Below are 18,867 nucleotides of genomic sequence, written 5' to 3'. Positions count from 1 at the left end.
GATAGAAGTGAGTGATCACTCGGTGCTGTGGAGGGTCTTTATTAGTCAGAATTTCCTTCTTGGCCTACTGCCCGGGTATGGCCAAGGACAGCCTATACAGCGTGGCTACTGCCAAGGTCAGGAAGGCCAGCAGGCCCAGTGGGGCCAGCAGTCCCTCCCTGGGTGGGGCTCCAGGGCTCTTCACTGGGGAAAGGGGCTTAGGGTTCCTGTTTCCACCACGGTTGGGGCTGGTGCCCCTGGCTCTGGCCAGGGGTACCGTGGCCGTAGCAGCAGATGGCCTTGGGCTGGTTCCAGTCGAGGCTGTGACCACGTACATCGGCTTGATGGTGCTGAAGGGCCTGGCGTGAGCATCTACCCACCGCAGCAGGGCTCGTGGCCTCCACTGACAGATGCTGAGCAGGGCTAGGACGTCACCCTCGGCTGTGTGTGAGTCTGGTGGGGCCTGCCCGTACAAGCGCATGTAGATGCTGCCCAGGCTGTAGCTCTTCCTTGGGCCGTGCTCTGAGGGGCTGTCAGCTTGCTCCAGGGCCTTCAGGGCAGCAATGCTATCCACACAGAAGGCGCCCTCCAGAGCACTGGCAAGGCCCAGCACAGCCAGCTCTGCCTGGAGCAGGGGGAAGTCGTAGCGGTCACCGTTGTGTGCCACAAGGCACCAGGGCTGTGGCTGGCGCTGCAGGAAGGCTCGGAGCATGTTGGCCAGGTTGGCATCGAAGCATTGACGCCCGTGTGCAGCCAGCACAGGTGTGCTCAGGCCTGTGATCTCACTGGCTGCAGGGCTACAGGCCTTCCCCGGAGCCACGCACAGGGAGAGCTTGTCCAGCACCCGGGGTGGTGGGGGCACTGTTGAAGGAGGCCCCTGAGGGGTAGGAAGTCTCTCCAGGGCCCATCTGTGGATGGCCAGCAGGCATAGCTCTGTGACCTTGGGCTGGGAGAAGGGCAGGCCAGTGGCCTCCAGGTCCAAGAAGATGAGGGTCTGCACAGGACCCGGGGGCAAGGCCTGCGAGCCCATGGTGGGTATCTGCCGCTGAGCCTGGGGAGGAGCATGGGGTGGGTGGTGGGTGTGTGAATGCCCAGTGATAAGAGGTAAGGCAAGTGGGGTGGGGTGGGCAGGAGCACCCCTCTGGCCTTCCCTGCATGGGCAGGCACTGTTGCTGAGCTCCAGGACCCATTTCCAGGGCAGGAAGCCAGGGAGGGTGGGGTGGCTTTCTTAGTGGGACCAGCACACTGTTTCCTGTTCAGGGGAAGGCTTGGCTCCTCCCCCTAGTGCCCGCTTAGTCTGGTGAGGGTTGGTGGGGCAGGTACCCATGCCCTCCCACCCTACCCCCTCCCCTCGGGGGTCCTCACTTACCGAGTAGCAGGCAGGCAGCAATGACTCAGGGTGCTGCACGCTCTCCAGCTGGTTCTTGCTGCTGGCAGCAGTGGCGGGAAGTGAAACTCGGCCTGAGCCCGCCCAGCGGCTGGTGTGAGCAAGGCCCGCCCCGCTTGTCAGCCTGCCTGGGCTGTCCCTCCTGCCAACACCTGTCCCTCCCCAGGCACCCACAGTGCTATCCCCAAAGGCCTCCTCAGACCTCTCGCTGTGGGCCTGCTGGCTGGCACAATGCACCAGGGCCCTCACGCCCTCACACCGGGAGGACAGGGCTATGGGGCAGGCTAGCTCCAGGACTTAAGCCTGCTGGGAGCCCCTGCTGTGGCCATTTTGCACCCACCCCTTGGCCCCATTTTCCCAGGCCTCCCTGGTTTAGGCCTGGGCTGAGGGCCACCTTCTTCCCTGCCACACAATGGTTTCTTCCCATGGCCTCAGGCGAAAGTGATGACTCAGGACAATTCCACAGGCAGGGCAGGGCAAGGCAGGGCAGGGCAAGGCAGGGCTCCTTCCTCAAAGCAGATTCATTACTGTGGGGCTGCTGGCCAGGAACAGGAAGAAGGATCTCAGCCTTCCCTGGGTCCTCCTCCTGCTCTGTCCCTCCCACTTAGCCCACACAGATCAGACTCAGGAAACATAAGGCTGGCCTTTTCTTTAACAGCCAGTCACTGCTTTTAATCAGGGGATGAGGTAAGGAAAGTGGTGGTGTTGGTGCCACCATGTGGCTCGATGCTCACAGGCCTCAGCCACAGTCCATCTCGGGGTCGTCCACATCAGCCTCCGCGGCACAGAGATCATCCAGGGCTGCCTCTGAGCCAAAAACAAGAGGGTTCTGTGGTGAAGTCCTGCCTGAAGGTGCTGGGACTGGGGGAGGTCCCACCTCTCCTCCCCACCAGGCCCACAGGAACTAAGCAGTCCCTTCCACGCCCAGGCCTTGCTCCCTCAGCTACTGCAAGCAAAATAATACAAAGGCAATTCAGACAGGGATGTTTCTGGAAAAACCGTGGCTCTGCCAGGCCGACTCAGTAGGTATGATCAAAAGGCAGGCTGATATGCTGAGAGAAGAACCGGACAGGGAAGAAAAAGAAATGGCCCCCGTGCCGGCAAAGGCTGTGTGGATGGAGCACTGCTGACCTAAGGCCAGGTAGTCTGATTTGTCCATGAACTTCAGGGCAAACTCCACATGTGGGCTGGGGCAGGGAGGGGCCCTCCTGCAGGCTCACCTTCACAGCCTGTCACGTCAGGAAGCCTTCGAATCAGCATGCTGACCCCTGGCATCACCTGGTCGTACTGATGCAGGACCTCCACGCAGTGCACAGTGAAAAGCTTGTCCTTTTGGGACAGACTGTGCAGCAGCAGCACTGTATCTCGCAGACACCGCACCGTCCGCTTCTGCTGGTCAGTCCTCGGGGGCCCCCCTGCCCTCCGCACAGTCAGCCACTGTCTGTGCAGCATCACCGTGAGTGCTCTGACTACCTGAGGGAGGGCACAGGCTGAGGTCAGGTCAGGTGGTCCCTGCACCCTGACAACCTGCTTAGCTGGGCAGCATCTTTCCTAGCCACCCGGGTGAGGGAGGTTCTGAACAGTGGCACCAGGGTCTAGCCCTGGTGAAGGAGCATGGGATGCTTTCACGGGGCCCTGTCATTCACCAGCAGAGCTGCCCACTGTTGGCCCCTGCCTGCCCCCGGCACTCACCTCCACGTTGCACTGGCAGCTGGAACCAGTGACTGGGGAGGAGGGGCTCTGCACAGCAAGCTTAGCCAGGAGCCACACAGCCTAGAACAAGAACAGACTGTCCCATCCATGGCACAGTGAGGCCCTGGTCACAGTGAGGGCTTTCTCAGCCTTCTACAAGAGCTCCAGTTGCCTCAGCAACTGCTTGTCTGCACTAATGGGATCCAAGAGGTGGTAGTGTTTTGGGACCTTCCCAGGAGACACTCAGGACCAACACCTGTGTCTCACCACTGACCCACCTGCCTCCGTGCCCACCTCCAGCCACCAGGCAACTTTGCCAAGTCCCAGGATACCCTGGGCTCCGACTGTACGGTATCTGTGTAGTATGGAGCCCCCCAAATGAGTTTACCTTGCTAGTGGCTCAACGTGTTACCAAAATGAATTAAAGCTTCCTTTAATTCCCAGAGGAAGGAGAAGAGTGGCTCTTACATGGGATGGAGTGGGGTGGGGTGGGGTGGGTTGGTGAGCAGCACAAAAGGGGCTCTGGTGTCTTTACCTCTTGTTCCAGCTGAAGCCACTGTGTCTCCGAGGCGGCTTTGTCAGGCCTCGATGTGATGTACATGTACAGCAGCAGCAGGAGGCAGCCTTCTGGAAAGGACACACCACCTCTCACTCAGCATCCGCCTTCTCACCCAGTGCCTGAGGTACAAGCTGCAGAAGCCCTCAGGAGGCCCTGGACCTGCCCCTGCCACCACCCTTCCCTCCAAGCTGCAGGAGTCCAGACGCACGCCCCTGGCCTGCTTTACCCGGGTGGGAGCAGAGCTGAGGTGCAAGCTTCTCATGGTCCACCAGGAGGGACAGGAGCTCAATAGTCAGCAGCACACTAGGCAGGGGTGTCTCTGGGCGCAGGCACTGTGGCAGCACCCGGAACACGCACTGGAACCTGAAACACAGGGCCCCAGAGAGATGTGACACCTCCAACCCAATCCCATAACTCACCCTCACCTTTCACGATAGGCAACAGGAAATTGAAGAGGCTAGTAAAAAGGAGACTCGATTCAGACAGACCTGAGTTCAAATGCCACCCTACTTGCTGATACTTGTTTCAGGTGAACGAGTGGGTACTACCCTTCACTGTGGGACTGCTGTGAGGGACAGGGCCTGTCATCCCTTAGAGATGACAGGCCCTTACCTGGCACAGTGCCACCCAGCAAATACGAGGTGCCCCCCTGGACCTCGGGTGCCGGCCTCTGCACTACTCTTGGGCTCCTTCCTGCCTCTGCTCCCAAACAGGGAGGCAGGTTCAACTTGAGTGTGAGAGAAACGTCCTGTGCCCACCACCAGAGGACTGGCCAGGCATCAGCAGCAACAATGTGGACTTGGCTATGGTTGGATCTTACGAGACCACTCGCTGGGCAAGGAAGACTTCATTTTCCCCACTTGTCGGGAAACACCAGCTCCTCTGCCGCCACGTATGAGAAGGTACAAACTCAGGGTGTGCATGGTGAGGGGCTTGGGCACTCTCCCCCTGGTCTTGGGGGCAAAGGGATGGCGCATTCATTACCAAGGAACCGAGTCCAAAGACAAGCACTGCTTTTTGCTCAACCCACACAGCCTCGTGGGTGGGGGGAGGGGCAGTTCTGCGGGTATGTCCCTTTTCATGCGCACGGCACCGAGGGTTAAGAATATTCCTTGTACACCATTAGGAAGCAAGGTCTTTTTGGGGCGAACTCATTTTAGAGCAAATCCTGTATGAGAGACAAGCTGAATGTTTCTAATCACCAGGGAGTGTGGAACTTTGTGGGAAACTGGAATTTAACCTGTTACTACCTAATTTCATTATTAGGCCAGAAGTGGCCCCTGAAACTAAAAAAATCCATCTTTATATACAACACAGTGGTTTCCAAATTATTTTTGACAGCATCAGAGCCGCCTTTTTAAATGAAAAATTTTTTTTTTGGCACAGCCCCTAAATGCACAATAAATACGTCATGCTGCCCTGGCTGAGCTGGGGATGAGAACTTTTTGTTCAAAAGCGCCTGCCATGCCAGTACCTGGGGAGCTACGCTGGACCTACCCCTAAAACAGATGCAGTGGGAAGACAAGAGTCTGAGGGGATGATGTGCCCTCAAGCCTGGGTGGGCAGTGGTGCCTTTCATAGGAGATCACAGCCTGCCTGGCTGCTCATGTTGTATCGTATACTGCTATGGAGCCTTGGGAGCACCTGTCCCTGGCTTTTACTTCAAGGTGAACAAGAAGCTGTGCGGTAATGGGGTTCAGCCTGCAAGCATGAAGGAATTCAGAGAAGCACTGTGTGGGAGGTGGCATCAGACAGTGATCAAGAACAATGATTCAGGAGCCTAACTGGCTGATCTAGCATACTCCCTCTGGGGTTTCAGACAAGTTTCCCTACCTCAACATGGGGTTTATTCATTCAGCAAACACTGAGTGCTCACAGTGAGCCAGGCTCTGTACTGGGCGTGAAGACAACAGGGCTCTGAGGGTGCCATCCAAGCTAGTGAACAGAAGGCATCTGTGTCTGGCCTGCAGTAAGCACCCATTAAATGGCTGTTTTTTGATGTTATTGTGGACAAGCTCAACAGGAATAGAATGATGATATATCTACCAAGAGAACTGCTAAAAATGTGGTTCCTGGAATTCATTCATTTAAAAAGTAAGAAATGGATGCAAAGATTTTTCAATATCCACATATCAATCAATGTGATACACCACATTAACAAACTGAAGAATAAACACCATGTGATCATCTCAATAGATGCAGAAAAAGCTTTTGACAGAGTTCAACATCCATTTAAGAGAAAAACTCCAGAAAGTAGGCATAGAGGGGAACATACCTCAACATAGTGAAGGCCATATATGAAAAACCCACAGCTAACATCATATTGGTAGGGACTTTCCTGGTGGTCCAGTGGTAAAGAATCCACCTTCCAAAGCAGGGGACGCAGGTTCGATCCCTGGTCGGGGAACTAAGATCCCATGTGCCTCAGGGCAACTAAGCTTGTGTGCCTCAGAGAGCCCACATGCTGCAAACTATAGAGCCCACACACTCTGGAGCCTGCGCGCCACAACTACAGAGTCCACACACTCTGGACCCTGCACGCACAACTAGAGAAGAGAAAACCCACATGCCACAACTAGAGAGAAGCCCGTGTGCCACAATGAAGAGACCATGCGTTGCAACTAAAGATCTTGCATGCCTCAACGAAGATCTCACATACCACAACTAAGACCCAATGCAGCCCAAATAAATAAATAAAATTTAAAAAAATCATACTCATTGGTGAAAAGCTGAAAGCATTTCCTCTAAGATCAGGAAGAAGACAAGGATGAGCACTCTCACCACTTTTATTCAACATAGTTTTGGAAGTCCTAACCACAGCAATCAGAAGAAAAAGAAATAAAAAGGAATCCAAATTGGCAAGGAAGAAATAAAACTGTCACTGTCTGCAGATGACATTATACTATACATAAATCCTACAGGTGCCACCAGAAAACTACTAGAGCTCATCAATGAATTTGGTAAAGTTGCAGGATACAAAATTAATATACGGAAATCTGTTGCATTTCTATACACTAGCAATGAGCTATCAGAAAGAGAAATTAAGGAAACAATCCCATTTACCATCGCATCAAAAAGAATGGATGAAAGGAATTGAAGACGACATAAACGGAAAGATATACCCTGTTCTTGGATTGGAAGAATCAATACTGTCAAAATGCCTATACTACCCAAGGCAATCTACAGATTCAGTGCAATTGTTATCAAGTTACCAATGGCATTTTTCACAGAACCTAGAATAAAATTTTAAATTTATATGGAAGGGCTTCCCTGGTGGCGCAGTGGTTGAGAGTCCGCCTGCCGATGCAGGGGACCTGGGTTCGTGCCCCGATCTGGGAGGATCCCACATGCCGCGGAGCGGCTGGGCCCGTGAGCCATGGCCGCTGGGCCTGCGCGTCCGGAGCCTGTGCTCCGCAACGGGAAAGGCCACAATAGCGAGAGGCCCGCGTACCACAAAAAAAACAAAAACAAAAACAAAATTTATATGGAAAAATGAAAGACCCTGAAACAGCCAAAATAATCTTGAAAAAGAAGAACAGAGCTGGAGGAATCATACTCCCTGACTTCAGACTATACTACAGCGCTACAGTAGTCAAAACAGTATGGTACTGGTGCAAAAACAGACACATAGATCAACGGAACTGAATAGAGAGCCCAGAAATAAACCTACATACCTAAGGTCATTTAATCTGTAACAAAGGAGGCAAGACTATACAGTGGAGAAAAGACAGTCTCTTCAATAAGTCGTGCTGGGAAAACTGGACAGCTACTTGTAAGACAATGAAATTAGAACATTCTCTAACACCATATACAGAAATAAACTCAAAATGGATTAAAGACCTAAAGGGAAGACCAGCTACTATCAAACTCCTAGAGGAAAACATAGGCAGAACACTCTTTGACATAAATAGCAGCAAATTTTTTTTTTTTGGATCCATCTCCTAAAGCAAAGGAAACAAAAGCAAAAATAAACAAATGGGACCTAATTAAATTTAAAACCTTTTGCACAACAAAGGAAACCATCGACAAAATGAAAACACAACCTGTTGAATGGGAGAAGATAACTGTAAGTGACATGACCGATAAGGGGTTAATATCCAACATATACAAACAGCTCATACAACTCAACATCAAACAAACAACCCAATCAAAAAACGGGCAGAACTGAAAAGACATTTTTCCAAAGAGGACATCCAGATGGCCAACAGACACATGAAAAGATGCTCAATATCACTCATCATCAGGGAAATGCAAATCAAAACCACAATGAGATATCACCTCACACCAGTCAGAATGGCTATCATCAAAAAGAACACAACAAATGTGAAGAAAAGGGAACCATCCTACACTGTTGGCGGAATGTAAATTGGTGCAGCCACTGTGGAAAACAGTATAGGGGTTTCTCAAAAAATTAAAAGTAGAAGTACCATGTGACCCAGCAATTCCACTCCTGGGTATATATCTGAAAAAAACCAAAAACACTACTTTGAAAAGAAACATGCACCCCAATGTTCATAGCAGCGTCATCTACAATTGCCAAGGTATGGAAGCAACCTAAGTGTCCATCAACAGATGAATGGATAAAGAAGATGTGGTACACGTACACACATACACACACACACAGGAATACTACTCAGCCATAAAAAAACAAAATTTTGCCATTTGCAGCAACATGGATGGCCTTGGAGGGCATTATGCTAAGTGAAATAAGTCAGACAGAAAGGCAAATACTGTACGATATCGTATGTGGAATCTAAAAAATACAGCAAACTAGTGAACAAAACAAAAAAGAAACAGGCTCACAGACACAGAAAACAAACTAGTGGTTACCAGTGGGGAGAGGGAAGGGAGGAAAGGCAATATAGCGGTAGGGGATTTTTAAAAAAGCATTGTTATGGGATTATATGAAATCGTGTGTGAAACTTTTGGAAACTGTAAAGCACTACGGAATTAAAAAAAATAAAAGGAAAGAGAAGACTCAATAATAAAAAAAGAAGCAATCAGCCACCATGAGCTGAGCCCCCTGCCAGGCACCTGGGTGATGGTAACACGCCTACCTTGCTGCTCACAGTACTCTGCAGTACACTGTGTCTAGCTCTAGGCACCACCTTTAGGATGCACCAGACAAGCCAGAATATATTCATATGGAAACCAGGATCCAGAACTGTTTTTAGCAAACAGGTATTCTGAGTTCAGAGACAAAAAGGCTTAAGAGACATCCAACAGAGGAACTGGCCTCTTGGTGGAATGCTGAGGGGGAGATGGGATTACAGGACGAGGGGATTGGCTGGGTGGTGTTTACCCTCCCAGTGTTGAGGGTCTGGAATCCCAAGCTAGGAATTTATGACAACAGTGTTCCACAACAAACCTTAAGAAGAGCAAGTAACCTGTGGCTCATGCCAGTGGTGGACACCTTGATGATGGGCAGATGCCCAGCAAGGTCAGCTTGTAGCTGCAGACCCTCCACACACCCTCTGCTTCTTCAGGGAACCCCACCAAACTAAACTTCAATGTGGCTGTGAAATCTGGTCTTCACCTGATCCATGTCCCAGGTTCAAAGGCCTCTTGATTCAACCTTTGTCTGTTTCGGGGGCAGGACACTCTTCCATAGTGACTAGCAGCCTTCTTTTATCACATGTGTCTTTTGCTTACCTACTATCCAGAGGCAGAACTAAGCCAAATAAACCACTTCCTTGGTTCTTCTAACTCCTGGCCCCACTTCCCATCACTTCAGAACTCTAGCTAAGAACCTAAACCAAGGCTTAGAGCTGAGCAGTATGGACGAGTCAAGATGGGAACAAGTACAGGGGCCACAGGACAGACCTCAAGAGGCCGGGTAAGACCCACAAGGAATCATGACTCCCATGCTGCGTTATACCTGGGCAGGAAATCAAAGGAAGCATTTTCAGCTAATTTCACCAAAACCTTAAGGCACTGGCTGAGGACACTGGCTTTAAGGTGACCTGTTGCTGCAGAAGAGAAAGCCAAAAGTTGAAGAAGCATCTTCAATAGTGGATGCTGGCCTTGGTCACCAGCAAGCCTCCCTGGGGCTGAGGTCACATCCCCACGACCATGTCCGTCAACCAGGCTCTGGTCTCCTTCCCTAGCAGCAGAATCGGCGCCTGCTCCTGATAGTAACAGGCAAATGACTGCTCCGCTGTGGCACACCAGGTGCTGAAGAACGCTTAGTGAAGCCACAGAGAAGCCTTCCAGGTTGCAAAGTGAGTCCTCGGGGCTGGCCTCTACCCCAGAGCTCACACAGGAGGGATGTGTCGGTGAGTCCGCAGGCGCTCCGCTTCTCTTGGCTGCTGCCAAATCCTGCAGAGCCTGGCAGTGTAAGCCGATAAAGAACTGTACCAGGGGGAGGAGGTGCACAGCTCCAGGAAGCTGGCAGAGTGGGAAGGCCCTTCCGCCTCCCTCTGCTGGGTCTCTGTCACAGGAGCCTTCATTCCTGGCCACCAGATTCAGTCCAGTAAGTGCCAGGTTCTGTGCTTCTCTCAGGGCCAAGAGGGGAAATGACCCATCACAAGAACCTGTGGTCCTCAGGCTTGAAATCCCAGTCAAGGTACTAGCAACAGACACAAAAGAAAACACACAAGTGTGAGAGGGAGATAAGGTCAAGGGACCCAAACAACCTGCCTGCTAAATTCTCTAGTTTTCCTGCCCAGAGCAGACCTCCTAGGCCGGTCAGGACCAGATAGGGACTTGCTTCCTGGAAACTTCTTCCAAACAAGCTTTTTAGGAGTCTTATGCTTACCTGCCAAGCCCGGGTAGCTGGAACAGGGTGCCGGTAGGAGCCTCAGAACAACTGCTCAGGAGGTGGCACAGACCTAGGGATGACCCTGGGATCAAAGGCTGCTTCAGGAGAAGGTTTATCAAAATGGAGCCTGCAGAAGACAAGGTGACTGTAGAAGGTTCTGACATGAGAGTGCTTTTCTGTGATGCCAACTATCCTCTAAACTGCCACTAAGTTCCCTTGAGACGCCTGTGGGTACTGAAGGCTCGGAGGCATACTTGCTCTTGGCCCCTTCCATTTTATAGTCTTCTGCTTAAGCCACAGACTACTACTCCCCTGGACCCTCTAAAGCACTGCCTGGGGTACTGATTGAGCCCAGGACAGTTCCCTAGGCAATTCCACTGCAGCATCACAGAGGATGATCGGACCCAGGAAGGCCTCCTGCAGAAGGAGCAGGCATTCTGGTACCTTGAGTGTTTGATCTCTGCATCCAGCTGTCAATAAGCCTTTTCTGGGACTGTTCTTGCTTTATCCGGTCATCTCCCAGACTGTGGGTCTTATTCTCTGAATAACAGATAATATGTTAATCAAAACTGGAACACAAAAGCACAAGTATATCAGAAACTCTTAAATGTAATGAGTTTAAAACATACATTGTTCTACTTCTTCAACTTTGGATCAAAACAAGAGCCAAAGCAACTCAAGAACCTTCACGTCTTTGCCTTCCTCATATAAAACAGGAACTTGCATAAGGAAAGGAAAGGAAAGGAAAATTAAATTGTTTGCCCCACTTCAAAATCAGGCAATAACATAAAAGCATTTTATATGATTCTTATTATGTGCCAGACACTGTTCTAAGAGCTTTATACATGCTAGCTCTCTTGTTCCTCACAGCAACCCAACCAGGAGGTGTTATCATTGGCTCTGTTTTACATATGGGAAAACTGATGCACAGAGGTTAAGGGACTTGCTCAAATCATGCAAGCCAGTAAGCAGTGTGACTGGGACTCTCGGCCAGGCTGGTGGGCTCCACTGCCTGCTCATAACACCACCCGATAACCTCTCCTGAAGTTGCTAAATATCAAAAATGTTAGTAGCTGTAGTTCTCAGGGGTGGCGTGATGCTAATGACTTGAAAGGGTTGATGGTAGGAGAAAGGCAATGTATCTGAATTGTAAGATAAACTGGCATAGCACAGTCTCAGAGTGAAAACCTACTAATGCTAGATTGTCTCTCTAGAAAGCAGTAGCATTCCCTCAGTCTGGACTCAGCTGGGCGATGAAAGGAGCACATGTTCCTGCATACTAGCTGTGTTTCTGGCGTGGCAATGGATGCTGACTGGAGGTTTTAAAATATGCCTGCAAATTCTCTGACTTCTCCTCAGAGGGTGCAGCCTAGTTTTCTTCCCCTTGAACATGGCCCAGACTCAATGACTCACTTCTAACAAACAGAATGTGGCAGAAGTGATGCTATGTGACTTTTGAGGCTAGGCCATAAAAAGGATAGCTTCCACCTATCTCTCTGGGTTTGCTAGCTCTAGAGGAAGCCATCTACCAGGTTATGAGATCAGCCAAGTAGCCCTGTGGAAAGGCCCACATGTGGAAAGGAATTCCACTGCCAGACATGTGAGTGAGCCACCTTGAAATAGATCCTCCAGCCCCCTACAAGGCTTCAGTGCCCGCAGAGACAAACCATCCCCACTGTGCTATCAGAACTGCTGACCCACAGAAACGAGGAGAAAATAAATACTCAAATGTTTCAAGGCTCAAGTCTCAGTAGTCTGATAGAGAGCAATAGATGATGGATAGACTGACTTACCCTCTTTGCCCATCAGGGACTTATATCCTGGATCGGTCTGGCAGGGGTGGGGAAGGGACATGTTAGCACTAAAAGACTCCTTTGTAGGGAAAGATGGTTTTCCAAGTTGTGGAGAACATGCTTCTGGCTTTATAACCACAGAAGGGCTTTTCCTAGGACTGGAAAAAGTTAACTATGAAAGCAAAGTAATGATTCTGCTAACACCATGTAAAATACCTGGTTATAAAACTTCTAACAAACTTTAAACTTTTCCTATCTAGGTGATTTGACCAAAAATTTTATCTATTACACGTTTGTTATTCTTTGTCAGGACAGCAATGCAAAATTCAAGGCATTTTGATTCAAATTGTTGAAAAAAAAAATCTTTCATTTGCTTCCACCTTCTTCCAATCGCCCAAAAGAATTGGCTATAACTCCATTACTATTTCCAGTTCCACCAAAACATCTTTTCAGTTTGCAACCTCTTTTTTTTTAATTGAAATATAGTTGCTATATAATGTTATATAAGTTATAAGCAAATGCTATAGTGATTCATAATTGTTTTTTTTTGCGGTACGCGGGCCTCTCACTGTTGTGGCCTCTCCCGTTGCAGAGCACAGGCTCCGGACGCGCAGGCCCAGCGGCCATGGCTCACGGACCCAGCCGCTCCGCGGCATGTGGGATCCTCCCAGACCGGGGCACGAACCCGTGTCCCCTGCATCGGCAGGCGGACTCTCAACCACTGCGCCACCAGGGAAGCCCTGATTCATAATTTTTAAAGGTTATACTCCATTTATAGTTATTATAAAATATTGGCTATATTCCCTTTGTTGTACAATATATCCTTGTAGTTTATTTTATACTTTAATAGTTTATACCTCTTACTCACCTATCCCTCTATATTGCCTTTTTCCCATTTCCTCTCCCCCCTGGTAACCACTAGTTTGGAACAACCTCTTTTATAATAGTCAGGGACTGAATGAAAAGATTTTCAAGAGAAAGAGGGTCTAGAAAAAGGTGTATTGTGTCTTGCAACTTGGAAACTGAGCCAGTGCCTTGGTGCCAGGGTCTTTATGTTAGAGAAGCAGTCTTAACCCTCTGATTGGATCAGACAATGCTGAGGCACTCCTGTTGGTGTGCCTCTCTCTCCTGTCTTACCTGGGCTACGCAAGGCAAGAAAAGTTCAATTTCACACCCTGCCCATTATAAGCAAAGGCAGCAGAATGTTTAATAGCAGAAAAAGACGACCTGACCCACACTATTCAAATTTCAAGGCTGATCCTGACAGTGTGCCAGACTTCTTTGGCAGGCAGGGGACAGGACGGACCATTAACAAACTGATCACATCTGCAGCAAAGGTGGGGACTGCTGGACAGCAAATGAGAAAAAGTATTCCAAGCAGTTGGGACTGAAATACAGTTGGGGCAAAATCATTTATTTCAAACAAATTACATAAAACTGAAGACTGGTCCACTCCAAAAGTTTGGAGAGCATCTTTCCAGCCTCTTTTCATCCCGAGGAGCTGTGTTGTGTTTATAAAGTCTACAGGGAGGAAGCACTTCTAGAGTGCGGGGCCTTTATTCTATGATGCCCCAAACCATTCTAGTCTCATCCAAACCATCTTTGAGGCCTTCAGGAAAGAGCATCTATGCCCCAGTGGCAGAGTCTAAACGACCTTTGTTCAGGACTAGCCTGACATTGTTATTCAGACTTTTTACTAAACGATACAAAACTGTATTCTCCCTCTAGCACCATCATTACCTGACATGGGAAATGGAGGGAGCAGCTAGTTTATTAGCTCGTTCACTGCTTTGAAGCTTTGTCCTTAATTCATTCATCTCTGCATCTTTAAACTGGAGTTCAGACTGCAATGACTGGAGCTGGAAGGCAAAAGAAGCATACTTATAGAGGCCTCATCACATATACAGAAACAGCTCTGGGCTTCAAAATCTCAGGATAGTAAAGGAAAAACAAGCAATGAGAGATAGTATAAAAGTCTGCTGTGACATAAATGTCCTAAAATATTAAGCTTTAACCTTCTTCCTGAAAGATGACATGGTATTCTAGAAAGATATTTTGACCTGAACTATAGCTGGTTAGTTTGTGAGGGTTCAAATACCATTTACTCAGCCTCTCTGAACTCCAGCTTATCTGTAACATAAGTACCTATCTTCCTGGTTGGGGGTATTAAGTAAGAATGGTGAATGTAAAATGCCCAGCACAGAGCTTGACAAGGTACCATATCTCACGGTAACATGTAGACCTTTTAGTGAATATAGTGGTGCACAATCCAAGTCTTCCTGAAGGTCTGGGGTGAGTATTTAGAAGAGTTTTACCAAAACCTTGTACAGTGTGGGGAGACCTGCTGTTCTGGCCAATGGTAACTGCTGCCATTCCCAGGCACAGCACCAGACACAAGGGCAGGACCATTTAAGTCTCATGACAGCCCTTCTGGTTATTTTCTGGAACAGATAAGGGAAATGAGTCATAGAGCATAAGTCATCACCCTGAGGTCACCGCTTGAATATGATAAAGCCTAGATTCAAACTCTGGTTTGTCTGATTGCAAACCCATTGCTCTTCATCATGTATATGGAAAGGCAACTACTGCTGTTAGTCTTGGGCACAGGTCAGTGCTTCTTTAAAGACTGCCAAGTTTGCTGAATGAAGTAACGGCAGAATAAGGCCCACGTTCTTAAGTTTGAAGCTTTGGGAAGTGAAGGAAAGTGGTATATACTGGACACCCACTGTTTTTCTCCCCAGAACAGTATCTCCCTCCCTTAAGAAACATCATTTTCCTACCTTTGAATATGTGATTTGAATGGGAGCTATTATCTCTTTGATTACAGTGACTAGTTCAGAGGCAGGCGCCTGACTCAGGTTAGACCAATTAGAGCCTTCCCCAGAATTTTAAAACTTGGAGATAAAGAACCCTAGGTCTTCAGTCTGCTCTGGAGCCATGAAATATGAGCCCAGGAGCCCCTGGAGAACACATCCTCTACCATAAGGATGGAGCCTATCAATAGTACAGAGAATAAAGATGAGTCGTGGCAAATCTTGAGTCTTTTGAGGCTCCAGCACACCTGTTTTCCCAGACCTAGTTATGGAAGCCAATATATTTTCTTTTGGCCTAAGCTAGGTCAACTGAGTTTCTGATCTGCCAAAAAACAAAAAAAACACACAACAAAAACCCCACTAATTTTAGCTGTTTCTGCAAAGTGTGAGCTAGTAACTTAGACTACCACAGCAAAGCAGAGTTTCATCTAAGTCCTTTTCCAAACCTCAGAGCCTGGAGAAAAGTACATGCAATTAGTTGGTAGCGAAAGTATTTAAGACAAACAACTGTTGAAATCTTCCTGGAAGATCTATAAGCAACTTTAGTCATTGCTTCTAAAGGAACTCATTGAGCAGGCAAAGCTGATGTCCATACAAGCAAAACAAATGCTCTGGGTCACCTTTTTGGAGAATTCTTTTTCTTTGTCACTGAGTGCTTGAGTTTTCTCTTGCTCAAGAAGGAAATGTGATCTTCTCTGTTCCTCTAGAATGGATTCTGTCTGATGCAGTGAGTCCCGTAAAATTTTAATTTCTCCACTTTTAATGAGCACTTCTTCTTCCATTGCCTTCATCTGTAAATCCCAAATTGATGTTGTGAAAAGTTTGTAAGGGAAAATTATATATGTACATGTTTCAACATGTAGCTGGGGAGATGAAGAAACACATTTAAAACATGTCCAACAGACCAGAGTGCTCAAAATATATCTGTACCAATCAGACATCACCGTGATCTGCTAGGCCCATTCCTGGGACAGTGGATATTCAGCAAGATAGCTTAAGGACACACTTGTCACTTCTGCATGCAGATTCTATAGGCTCTAAGAGGTATTAAACAATCTGGGTCACACACTTAACAGAACTAAAATTCTACATTATGTTCTTGGTTTTTCTAGGGACCTATAGATAGTCATATGAAGAATGTTTGCTTTTTTGCAAAACTGCTAATGAAAATAGCAACCATTATGATGTTGTTTCTTATATAAGACATAGGCTATAAATTTATCTCAGTGCTACAACAGAAAGTTTGTATCTGTTTTTGTATATGGTTTACAGTGTTTCCTTTCTTGCCCTAGTTGTTAGGAATCTCAGGATTTAGTTTCAACCAAAATTTTCTGGCTTTCTTTCCCCCAATTGATGGGGATGAATCTGGACTCTTGTTTTAAAACTTCTATATATTTTATTGTATAATGCTTTATAACACATGCATAAGTGAATGAATTAACTACAAAAGCCACAAGTTAAATCACTTACCTTTTCTTTAAGCTCTTTGTACTGTGCCTGAAGTAACTCTAATTCAAAATTATCTTTAACTGGAACACTTTCTCTGTTTTTCCTTGAAGGATTTTTTGACATCCCATCTAATCTGGGGACCTTATGAACATCTGTAAAAAGCAGTTCCCGTATACTTTTTAGGACCCAACATTTTCCCACTTTAGCCAGACAATCACTTTTGAAAGCAAATTAGAGAAAGATCTAGTAAGCACTACAGGTATTTTACAACATAAGAACATGAATCAATCCTCAGGAAATAACAGAAGCTGCCACCCTCTCCCCATTCTGCACCCAGTTTTAAGAGTCTCATCTAAAGGCTGAAAGGTGCTGTGGGAATCTCACTGGTCAGAACTCAGTGATCTATTATTCAACGATATTTACTGAGCACCTAAAATATGCCAGGCTTTAGCCTCTATAGAAAGGTACAATGGTGAGCAAAATGGATACAGTCCTTACACTCATGGAGCTTACATGACACTCAAAAACACAAGAATAAATGTAAAATTTCAACTGTTATAAGAGCTGCAGAGAAGAGCAAATATAGGAAAGCCTATAATAGGGGCTTTGATCCAACGGGATGAATAGAAGGCTTCCCCAGGTAAGTGATGACTGAATGGAGAGCTGAAGAACAGGCAGGAACTAACCAGGTGAGTGGCGATGGGGAATAGATGGAAAGAACACTCAGTGTGTAAGAAACAGCAATGTGCAGTTTCTGTATTGTAAGGAAGCAGGGAGAATTCAAGGAATGAAGGAAGGTTAGTGTGGCTAGAACCCAAAGAAGGAGAGGGAAAGGGACAGGCCATGCTGGGCCTTGCTGGCCATGTTAAGGATTTTGATCTTTATACTAGAAGTAGTGTGAAGTCATTAAAGGCTTTCAGTAGGGATGTTCACGTGTATCTGTGTGTGACACAGAGATTCTAGTTTTGAAAAGATCACTCTGGCTGTGGTATAAACTCTGACTTGAGTCATAACTGGAAATGTGGGAACAATTTAGCAGACTATTGTCTGGAGAGGGGTGATGGTAACACAGATCAGGGAGATGGCAGAGATGATGCAGAGAGGATGGATTCCAGAGATGGATGAAGAAGGTAGTTACAGGATTTGGAAAGGAATCAGATCCATGGTCAAGGAAAGGGAGCTGTTGCCTGCCTTGTGCTACATGATTGAGAGTGGTGCTAGTCATTGCCATGCAGAACATTTGGTCATCAAATGTTCTGAGTGTTTTCTGAATGCTTCGCCAGGCACCATGCTGGAGATACTGGTGGATGACTGGGTTTCCAGGAAATGATTGTGTGGAATATAAGATGCATGTAAGACATCCATGTAGAGATTTCTCTTCCTGGGGGCCCCACAAGACTTCACTAGAATGAGGGTAAGCTCCATGAAGGAGGGGGCTTTTGTCTTTTGTTTATTGCTAAGTGTCTGCAGCTCCTAATGTTTGGGCACCTAAGTACGATTTATTGGTTGTATAAAAGAATGAATCTCTTTTATCTCTTGCCTCTGCCAGGCCCCTCTTATGTTCATGCGGCCCAAGGGAAAAGGTGGTCTTCATTAGATCTAAAGCCTCCCAAACCTGTCATAATGATGGGTCCCCATGTGTAGGTAGTGATGATTCTGCTGGTGGTGGTAGTCGTGTTGCAAGGATCTCTGTTAAGAACTAAGAACCTTACTGGTCCAAAGTATAGAAACTAAAGTAAAATGTTAACCTAGCTTTCGGTATTCCAAATCGGCTGTTTGACACTCCTGATACATTTCTCCCCCAAATCAAAGGACCTTTTGGGACACGCCGCTGCTTAAATCAAACTGTTCCTATATTTTTAAAAGGTGAAGTGGCAGTGTGAGTTCAAGACACCGAACAGCGGTCGTGGGGTTCTTAAGCCACAGCCATCTAGTGGGTCTAGCGAGGTCTGCACCACCCTCGGGGAAAAGGCGCACTCACTGGACACGTCCGGAGCCGCGTTCGGGCACTGGCTCAGGGCCTGTGACGCGAGGGTGTCGAGCTCCTCCAGGTCGTCGGCGGTGAAATCCCCGTGCGCGCCGAATGGGTCTTCTGGGTCTGGGGGGGCGGCTGCGAGGAAGCCCCGGGCCCGCTTGCTCGGAGGGTGCTGGGTGCTGGACGGCGGGCCAGAACTGGGTGCCGGGGGCCCGCTCCGCCTCCTGCTGCCTGGCGCGGGGATTCCAGCCATGCCTGCCGCCAGCCGGTATCCGAAGGCACCAAGTCCGGCCTGTAACCTCGAGGCCGGAGGGCTGGACCAACCGATCGCGCGCTGCCGCTCGCCTCAGCCGCTGGGGCCGCGCCTCCTAGCCAACAGGCCAATCACCTTCCAGTCGGTGGGCGGGGATGAATGACGTAATCAGACCGCGCCGCGGTGCTCAACTGGGTGCCTGCGGAG

The 18,867-nt window shown here is 48.2% G+C and overlaps 2 protein-coding genes across 4 annotated transcripts; both read right to left on the bottom strand.

The window, feature by feature from the left end:
- Window positions 1-33: 33 nt before the first annotated feature.
- TREX1 (three prime repair exonuclease 1) lies at window positions 34-1,556 on the bottom strand. The gene is made up of 2 exons (XM_082663209.1): window positions 1,349-1,556; window positions 34-1,030 (listed from the first exon to the last, which is right to left on the bottom strand). The coding sequence occupies exon 2, from the start codon at window positions 1,007-1,009 to the stop codon at window positions 65-67; it is 945 nt and encodes a 314-aa protein (XP_082519335.1). The 5' UTR covers window positions 1,010-1,030; window positions 1,349-1,556; the 3' UTR covers window positions 34-64.
- Window positions 1,557-2,046: 490 nt separating this feature from the next.
- ATRIP (ATR interacting protein) lies at window positions 2,047-18,660 on the bottom strand (the record flags this gene model as incomplete). 3 transcript variants are annotated; one of them, XM_082662760.1, is made up of 13 exons in its annotated part: window positions 2,047-2,173; window positions 2,587-2,839; window positions 3,059-3,139; window positions 3,594-3,685; window positions 3,844-3,980; window positions 9,496-10,185; window positions 10,375-10,504; window positions 10,822-10,917; window positions 12,171-12,328; window positions 13,911-14,029; window positions 15,604-15,846; window positions 16,454-16,584; window positions 18,414-18,660. In XM_082662760.1, the coding sequence occupies 13 exons, from the start codon at window positions 18,658-18,660 to the stop codon at window positions 2,106-2,108; spliced, it is 2,445 nt and encodes an 814-aa protein (XP_082518886.1). In that variant the 3' UTR covers window positions 2,047-2,105. The 3 variants fall into 3 exon arrangements, with proteins under 3 accessions (XP_082518886.1, XP_082518887.1, XP_082518888.1); XM_082662761.1 differs by having other exon boundaries at window positions 15,604-15,774; XM_082662762.1 differs by lacking the exon at window positions 3,059-3,139 and having other exon boundaries at window positions 15,604-15,774.
- Between the last annotated feature and the right edge of the window lie 207 nt (window positions 18,661-18,867).

Source organism: Grampus griseus (assembly GCF_964374135.1).
Source record: "Grampus griseus genome assembly, chromosome: 10".
In the NCBI taxonomy this organism is placed as follows: Eukaryota; Metazoa; Chordata; class Mammalia; order Artiodactyla; family Delphinidae; genus Grampus; species Grampus griseus.
This window is presented reverse-complemented; position numbering and strand designations above follow the sequence as displayed.

Excerpts from the sequence above, each read along its gene's own strand:
- TREX1 (XM_082663209.1), bottom strand. The coding sequence starts at position 1,009 with ATGGGCTCGCAGGCCTTGCCCCCGGGTCCTGTGCAGACCCTCATCTTC.